General features: G+C 34.3%; 1 protein-coding gene across 21 annotated transcripts; it reads right to left on the minus strand.

Moving 5' to 3' along the window:
• Positions 1 to 208: 208 nt before the first annotated feature.
• Positions 209 to 5136, minus strand: LOC107624036 (uncharacterized). Of its 21 annotated transcripts, none has more exons than XR_015907059.1 (5): positions 2844 to 5131; positions 2487 to 2560; positions 750 to 818; positions 548 to 607; positions 209 to 428 (listed from the first exon to the last, which is right to left on the minus strand). XR_015907059.1 is itself a non-coding variant. In XM_088507337.1 (5 exons), exons 3-5 carry the CDS (start codon positions 2547 to 2549, stop codon positions 261 to 263), a joined length of 300 nt encoding a protein of 99 aa, XP_088363463.1. In that variant the 5' UTR covers positions 2550 to 2560; positions 2844 to 2939; positions 4837 to 5131; the 3' UTR covers positions 209 to 260. The 21 variants fall into 21 exon arrangements, 15 of the variants coding, with proteins under 15 accessions (XP_088363463.1, XP_088363448.1, XP_088363440.1 ...); XM_088507337.1 differs by lacking the exon at positions 548 to 607 and having other exon boundaries at positions 2844 to 2939; positions 4837 to 5131; XM_088507322.1 differs by lacking the exon at positions 548 to 607 and having other exon boundaries at positions 2487 to 2939; positions 3925 to 3996; positions 4837 to 5131.
• Positions 5137 to 9667: the final 4531 nt, after the last annotated feature.

Below are 9667 nucleotides of genomic sequence, written 5' to 3' on the forward strand. Positions count from 1 at the left end.
AAAATAAACGATTGAAAATTTAAAATTAAATAAAAAAGCTAAATAATAATAATAATATATTTTTTCTGTGAAAATATTACATGATTATTTTTTAATTATAAATTTAATGTAATTTTTATAATTTTATAATTTATTTAAATTATATTATTTTATTAATTTTATTTTTTGTAGAATAAAAAAGTAGAGAGATAGAGAATGGGAGAAAAAGAAAGAGAAACCCAACGAATTGCTGGTTAAAAAAATCAGAGTTTACACATTGTTCAGTTACACGTTTCATCATCTCTAATTGCAGGTTCTGCATTGGTGAATTGCATTACTCTACGCCACATCCAAGCAGGCACCCGTTCGCGTATAAGTTGTCCTTTGCAAAGCCCACAAACCCGCACACCGTGCAGTTCCCCGACAGCCCAACGTAGAGGGTGAACAATCTAACAAAGTAAGCAATGTAGGTTGATGCATTAGTACGGGTGTTTATTTTCATATGAATTAGATGGTTATTATTAGTGCAACTTTTTCAAACCATGATGATAGTCATTTAGAAACTTGCATTGTTATATTGGCTCTTAGTGAAACCGTGGTCCTGTGAACCTTTTTATGGGGGTCTGATCTGTCAACATAGTAGTTAATTGAAGGATAATAGATCATAGATCAAGTTTAAAAGAAGATGAAATGAACATTCATTTCCTTGAACCCATAAGTAACATGAAACGCAGATAACAAATTAGAACAAAAAAGATCGATAAACTTACATCGTCCCATTCATCTAGGTTACAATCTTCAGTCCATGTCTCCATGTGGCATAGATGCCACAATTCCAACTACATAATTAAGTAAGAATGATGCTATCAGGATGATACCACTATAAGATTTTTGTTTATTTGTGACATTTTTTTTTTCTTATTTGTGGAGATTTATAACCCTAATCAAATGGTTTGTGAGGATTTTTAAAACCCCCAAAATTTAAGATGCCACGAAGTCTTTTGTGGAGGTTTTTAAAAACCTCCACAATCTATTTAGTGGAAGTTTTGTGTGTTTAGTGGAGGTTTTATATTTGGACTTTTGTGGCAGTTTTAAATCACTTTTGTAATAGTTTAAAACCCCACAAATTGATTTTTTAATTAACAAAAATTAACTGTTTTGTGAGATTTTCAAACCTCCACAAATCATATAATTATGTATTTATTTTTAATTTTAAATCATTCATTAATCCCATCTCATTTACATATTCTTAAATTAAAATTTTATTTTTTAATATCAAAATTTAAAAACTAAATCTCTTATAACACAATTCCTCAATATAAGACATAATTCTATATATAAAAAAAAAAAATTCTCAATGTCAATAGTTCCAAACATAATTCTATATGATATTGTTCTACATAACTATTACTGATTTTCTTTAAAAAGTAAAATAAAATAATAACTTTAATATTTTAATATCATCTAATTACATAAAAGTCTCAAAATGAAAATATGAATGCAATCTCAAAAAATTTTTAGAGAATATTTTATATTCATGAACTGAAACAGAGAATGCATATAGTGAACCTTAAAACTCATACCTGCACCATTTCAAATCAAGCAATACTAAATTAAAGGCAATAATATATAAACACATATAATCTTGACAATAAAGGGGAAGAAAGTAGATACACAAAGATGAGATTGTTAAAGACTTAAAGGAAGAAAGTAGATACACAAGCAAAGGCTATCATAGACAGATTATTGGTGAGGTCTCATATATGCATTACATCATTTGACTTAATGTGACGTGATAGAAACAGTGATTGTACTTTTGTTTAATTTGTATACCATTTTAGAGATTTCAATTATTCATATTTCATTATATAATTAACAACGATTGGAGTATGGAGTTGCCAGGGTTCATTATTCATAAAAAAAATTGGACTATGGAACCAACACATAATGATGAAGAAATAGTATTATAAATTTTAGTTTGCTAATATTAACTATAAGAATTCAAGGAAACTTCAAACTTATACTGTGATGCAATGAGGAACATAAATCATGCAAACTTACTCAGCCCTCAACATTACTAGTTATTATGGTAAAAGATGAAATGAAAATATTAATTTGATGCTAAGAAAAAAAAAATGAAAGAAAAAGAAAAAGGAACGGATGATGCATTCTCAAAAAGTCAAATTTGTTGCTAGATCCCTAGACCAGAATATTTTCCATAACACCACTAACCTGCGATAAGGTATCTTTATAACTATTTTATGAGCATTGTAAAGACTTAAAGTGATTAATCAGGGTAAGGATAGTGAAATAATTCTGGGGTTTTAATGTAGGATTAGCAACAATTCTGCACCTCAGTGGCAGTAATGGATGAAGTAGAGATAGAGATTCAATTATTAACTGATATAAATATTAGTTCCTTATATATTTTCATAGGCAAACTCTTGAAGTTGATTCAACTATGAAAGAATCTACAAAAATTTAAACTTAAAATAAAAATTTATTACCTTATCATCAAGTGGAAGACTGCAAGATATTGGATCCCATTTGGTTACTTCAGCATGTGCCATGCTTGAATCATCTATTAATAATGGAGATTTTTTGCATTGAATACAAACCATTAACATAGTGAAAAGTACATTAACAAATAAAAGTAGCAGATTGAACACCTCTATCAATGAATTTTATTATACTTTTAATTACAGAGGAGTGCTAACTCTCATTTATCAAAATAAAACTCTAAACCAATATCATCTAAGCAATTAATTGCATAAAAGTAGCAGATTGAACACCTCATACTGGAGCTCAAAGCACAAAGTAGTAGAAGAAATAATAATTATTAAAAGAAGCCATTCATAGTATACCTTATGAAGATGGAAAGTAACGCCCTCAATGGAAACACTAATATCACTAGACTAATTTTTGTTTATGATTTGATTCCATCTGAAATTGTAATAATGCTGTAGAAAAGAATAAGTTAGAATATATAAAACGTACCTCAACTCCAAGATCAAAGACGAAACCCAACAAAAACCCAAGCCGTATATATCCCAAATAGATAGTAGCAACTCAAGTTTTTGTATGCCACATATTTTTGCCATCCTGATCCTATGGCAACCCCTATTGAACCATGCATATATAATTTAGTTTAGGAAAATATGTGTATGTGTTACTATTGTTATGTATATCAATTATCAAGTTGGTCTATACACACACTAGTGACTTGTAAGGTCAACCTATCTCTTTGTATAAATTCTATATATGTTTTAGTTAATATATGTGATAAAATTTAAAGATTGTAGATTACCTGACAAAACAGGTTGGATACTATTGAGTAGAATTGTGAAGGCTAAGAGGAGTGACAACTTATTAACCTCTCTAATCACAACTATACTCGAAGAAAATATATAGCCAAATTGAGTGCGAAAGATTATAATCAAGAGCAAGAAGAAAACGCCTATTGAATTATCTTCCAAGCAATTGGAACTAATAGAATCATATGTGAAACCTGTAGGGGGATTCCAATCTTTTAATTTTGCTTTTCATTATTTTTTCCTAACTTGAATTATCTTCTTATTTTGCAATAGAATGTTTTTCTTACAATCAAACTTTGCGGCTTCTTTCATATAAATATATTGTGTACAACTGAATTCATATAGGATAAAAAATAAACAAATAATTTCAACATAGATATAGATGCTACTTCTGCTGTGACCTAGCAGATATTGTTAAAATCAATTAGGACAGATTATCTCCTTTATTTGATACAGTCAGTAATCATGTGTAAATATGTGATGCTTAAGATTCAGACGGGAAGAAATATTTGCATTAAGCAATATTCCAACAAAACAATATTCATACTTTGTAGATACAATATAGCATAGCTGCACCTTAAAATAGCAGATAATATGACAGGAATTTGTTTTTGCTGTGTGAAGTACTTACACGTTTTTCCCAAAGGCTCCTAGTACTCCCTCGTTAGGGATTTTACCAAAAAAGAAATTCGTCAACAAGTTCCTAAGAAAATCAGGATCAAGCTTACTATGTTGAATGTTATGGTTATCAATATCATTATGCAGTGCAAAATGAACTTACAAAAGTTGCAAATGTGTGAGTTATCCAATAGAAGAAGGTATTAGACCCTTTATTGAGTTGCTTGATAAATCCTTGTATTTAAAATTCCCATTAGTTATAACCAAAATATGAATCAAAATGCCATTATCTAACATATATTTTAACCACTGGATTTTAAGTTGAAACTGAACCTAGCCCAAAAAATAAATTAAAATAACAGAACTTTATCTCTGCATCCACAAAGAATTGCTAGTTAATCCAAATCCAGTGAGCAAATCCAAATCCAAAATCAATTCTGTTGAAACTTAAAAGTCACTAATTAGTCCTTACAAGTATAAGTTTCAAGGAATCCTCTGATAGTACGTTCTTCCAAATTCAAATCACCAAAGAAATCATTAAGCCTGGACAAATTTCACGATACTCTTACAGTATACTAAAATTATGTTATAAAATCCCATAATTCAACTCAAATTCGTTTGAAACTACAATTACCGATCCAAGGAAGGACACTTAAGGAACTTCATAGTGAATTATCTTCAAATGATGAGAACTACAGCTACAAACCCTAGTTTCCATCTTTGCCTAGTGGCTTTGAAAGCAGAGATAAGCAAAATCACAAATCACAAGCGAATTCGAAACAATTCATGACAGAAAACAAATGCATGAAAAGTGCAGTAAGATCTCTTAGAAACAAGTCAACAACCAGAATTTCGAAGCGAAAACAAGAGAGAAAGCAAAGCAGGAATGCAGAAAACGAGAGAAAAAGAAGGAATTAAAGTATACCAGAGAAGCTCTCTACTGCAACGGACACGACAGTGATAACGGCGGCGGCGGCGGCGGAAATGGCGGCGGAACGGTGGCTGAAATGGGGGTAGAAAACTTAGGTTTCATGGTCTCTCTCAGCGCTAACTTAGCGCCTCTCATTCGGGGAAAAAGAGAAAATGAGTTTTTGTTCTAAAATTTTGAATTTTAATTAATGGAGTTTTTTAAATTGCTATAAATAAAATGTAGTGTAGAGATTTTTTAAAATCTTCATCAAAATACTCTTTCAAATTTTATAGTGTACCAATGTTACATCAACTGCGTTATGGATACATTGTTGGGTGTGTTGCTCGGTTCTACTTACCCGTTTGATTGCTTAGACATTTTAGCATATGCACAATTCGGGTCATTTGTACTGCGGTCATATATGGGGATGACCACTTTAGCCATGTCTTCAATTAGTCGTCCCTATAAAATAGCCAGCGTTCTTTCGTTTTTTTTTTTTTTTTTGTTATTGGTGTATATATAAGCGATGTTCATGGGATTTAAGAGATGTCTTAGCTTACCGCATATACAACTAGTTTACTCTGTTGATCATCGGGTATCTCAGCATGCAGACTATCAATTACCAACACTTTTTCCTTGCCACCTTAAACGCATACGGCCTAATGTCCTCCCAAACACATTGGAATAAACCACTGCAATAAAAATTCAAAAAGTACAACATGTTCAACTATTAACCGCATCGTATAACATGCATCCTAATGTACCGTATCTGAATCAGTTAACCCCCATTGTTGTTGCTAGGACCTAACTGAAATCAAGATATTTGACAACCACTTCAAACTACAACATAAATCTACCGGTCTGTTGCATGTAAGATCAATCAATGAAATTGTCATTGTATGGATAAAATGAACATACCCTTCTCAACTGAAACAATCATCCCCATTCATGGTGAATTGAACATCCACACCCCTCCCCAAAATTAATAAGTACGATTCAATAAGTCCATGAAGAAAACACATCTGGCAAAGTCTAACATATTCAACACAAACTTTGCAAACTAGGCAGAACAATTAACCCGAACAAATATGTTCTTATCTAAATATGATATAACATGCCATACATAAAATAGACTAATGTCTCACCCATTTTCTCTTGGCTGCGTCGATTTTGTTGAAAAACCTGGTATCCTCTCCGAAACTTGGACCCAACCCCACATACACCAGAACTGGCCCGTTATCGAAGGAATCCAGGTTATGCTGCCGTGTCACTGTTTCCTGTTATGAAAGAAGCTGTCAGTAAGGCAACAGGTACTGTAAGATTACCAAAAAAAATATGGAATTTATACCAATATTCCCAGACACACGTAGTAGAAATCACATTTGAATCTTATAGCCCGTGAATCGTTGAATGTGTAGCACATCCATTGCACGATCTGCGTGGTAAATTTTGGAAGCACGATATCAAATATGCGAATAACACAGTGACTGTAACTACAACATAGAGTTTAATTACTTACGTTGCTGTTAACCCAACCACGATCTTTCAATGTCCATAGATCCTTCCTCAACAGCTGTAGATGTGGCCTACCTTCTTCATAGGTTGCCAATGATGCCTCTTTATCGAGGGACAAGTTCAGAATCCAACCTCGGACTTTTTTCTCCTTATGCCCTCCTAACTTGACATTCTTAAGCATCGGATGTACTGATGCGATAAGGGGCATGGTCGGTGACTTCTCAAGCTATGTCAATCCAAGAGAAAAGCTAGGCTTTCCCGGGCTCGGTGTGAGACAACGTGACTTCATCGGCATCACGGTCTAGAGGGATTCCATGTTTATTGGCCTTGTGTACTGACATTGTTCAATATTTACCAATATTTCCTCAACTTCTGGACATTGCACGAAATTCACATCAAAGTCTCTGCATCGAATGCAACTGTAGTTAGCTAACACAACGAGTATAAGGCCTTAAATCACACGAAACACAAAATATGGCTAATTGATATATACAACAGATTTTAACACATAGAACTTGCTGTCAAAATCGTATCCAGTAAGTTGAATAAGTGTTGTTGATGGTGTAACTGGATCTATTTCCTGTGCCTCCGACGGGTTTACATTCTTATTTAGCTGTTCAACACTGACCTCGTCATCCCTTGGGCTCTCACCATGTGGGTTCTAGTTGTTTTGAAACAGGCGGGGCCTTCTTTTGGCAAGTGGCTCATTATCTTCAACGTTAGAATTGGGAGCAACTACAAGTGTCTCCTTGCACTTTGGGCAGCTTACTCTGCAGGTGCTGTTGTCCTGCCTATGCAGGATCTGCCTCTGACGACGGGTAACTTTTTCTGCCTGCCTTTCCTAGTTTCTTGGGTTGTAAATGTTGAACAGGTGAATAGAAGGAAATGAACATGTTACATTACAAATTTCACACACAAGAAGGACAAGATGAAGAAATTCAATAAAAAAAGGCCCCTTTAGTTCCAAGATGAACCTCTACATCACTATGTCAGTAACCATCCACATACAATGAAATATGAACATCCGATACAAATGAAATGACACAAAAAATATACAGAATCTAACCCCAACAAAATTGATAGGGAATTCGAGTAACTATGCAAGAAAGTCAACCTATATTCATAACAAGATGCACTCACCTCTTGTGCCGTTGTACGACTTTCTGGTAGTTTTGTTTCAACTAGACTCGAGGGTGGTTGTTCTGATGTCTTTGTGGGCCGGCTTTTAAAGGCTCCCTCCTTGCATTCCTGGGTAGATGCATCCACAAATTCATACAATAACCTTACCATTTTTGACATACAGTTACACTAATGTTAACCGTACAAAAAGTTCGAAGGATATAGGAGCATGCATCCAGTTTTGCAATTACAAATAAACACTTAAAATTAGCATCTAATCTAACCACCTATAGCTTGCATGTTGTAAGTACTTTAAATTCCAGCAGACGTATTACCTTGTGCGCCACTGTAGTCTTGCATTCCCTCTTTCGGCTTTGTTCTCTAGATAGGGAGTGTACGCCCTTCGTCTTTGTTCCAAGTTTGGGTTCCTCACCCACTTTTGCCTTATCTCCAATGCAACCCTAATAGGTAAAGGTCAATTGGGTTAGAAAGTAATCATCCAAATTCTACAGGGGGAAAATTCTTCCTGTTTTAGGAAATCACTCCTCGATTAAGTGGATTAGTATAGAACAAAGAATAAATTGTCTGGGTTAGTACCTCAGCAAGGACATTAATTGCCTTCTTTTCAAGTTCTGTAGCAGTTCATGCAGTAACCCATAGCTTTGGTACTTGACAATGATCTAGCGGATCATGCTTTAGTCACTGAAAGTACAACAGCTGGAGGGAAAGGTTGAAAGGTTAAGTGGTGCAACATAAACGCAAGTAGGATATACAAGCAGTTTAATAATTAATCTTACCATCAGGGCGAACATGCAGCCACCACAAGTTTCATGCTTCTTAGTTTTGTATTTTCCTACCGCTAGCCCCAACCACTTGAATGTCCTATATGCCTAATTGAATTTGATGGGGTCCGAGACATCCAGAACGGAGGTATGTGCCACGAAGATATGGTCTGTTGACTTGTTGGGCATAGGAACATCTTTAGGACCACCAATATGAAGTGACATCTAAAATTCATCCGTTTTACCTCTGTGTCCATGGGGCAGCCATATACGAAGTCACGCAATTGGGTGGTTTTTTTTTTTGAAATTGTGCTTTGATTGCCACATGGGCAGCATTCTTCTTATTTAGTTGGGGAAAGTCAACACCTACATTGTGGAGACATCCAAGTATGTACAATAATTGCTAGGAAAGGTAAAAAGAAACCAACCGAACCATATACAACAAACCCTGAAAAGGGAACAACAACAACTTACCACCGGAGGGTATCCCTAACGCCCTCCCTATCAACTCAGCATTAATACAGATGTTGCCAACATCCACTATAAGTGTGTTTGTATCCACATCGTATTTCTTCGCTAGTTGTACAATTATCCTCTGCTTCACTGTCCACTGTGGAAACCTCTTCACGAATCCAAACCCAATATCGTCAATCTCTGCTAGCTCCGCATTGGCATTAATTTTTTTCAGGTGGGTGATAATCCTGTTATATAGCATGGAGAACAACGCGTCTCGACTAATTTCTATTAACAAATAGAATACATGTTAGAAGCAACTAGAATTAAGATGGATGAACAACAAAACATACATTACATTTTTACCCATCTGGTTGTTGTTCAGCAAATAAAACTCGGAACATGTTCTAGCCTGTTAAGAACCAATAAATTATTAGTCTTCCCACATACTACAGATTGTCATATAACTAGAATTATACAACTAGCTAACGACCCCAAGAGCACGACACAAAGAGCAGCATGACATTAAAATTTAAAATCAATAATTATGGATGCTTTTTCACATAACCAGAGCAACTAATGTTGTGCAGTGTTAATTAAACCAATGGTGAATCCTAAACAAAAAAAGTAAATCAATCACACAATCAACCACTCGATCAACCAGGCAAACAACCAAACATCGGGTAAAACAATCATCCGGCTTAATAAACAATCAAAATCGAACATCCACAGTCAAAAGGTTTTGTCGACATTATAATTTGGCTTCCACAATATTCTTAAGCGAATAAATACATAACAAGTTAAACCACCACAAAGGCCTTCACATCTTTATCTCACAGAGTTTTAAAAAACTGAACATACCTAATGGGTAAACTGCAAAGTAAATCACATGTAACACACAAATATATAAACTAATACAAGCAAAAAATTGGTCACTGAACTTAAAGAAATTTCGAAGTCTTAAATTTAATCCAACC

Source organism: Arachis ipaensis, chromosome B10 (assembly GCF_059453495.1).
Source record: "Arachis ipaensis isolate K30076 ecotype BB chromosome B10, ASM5945349v1, whole genome shotgun sequence".
Lineage (NCBI taxonomy): Eukaryota > Viridiplantae > Streptophyta > Magnoliopsida > Fabales > Fabaceae > Arachis > Arachis ipaensis.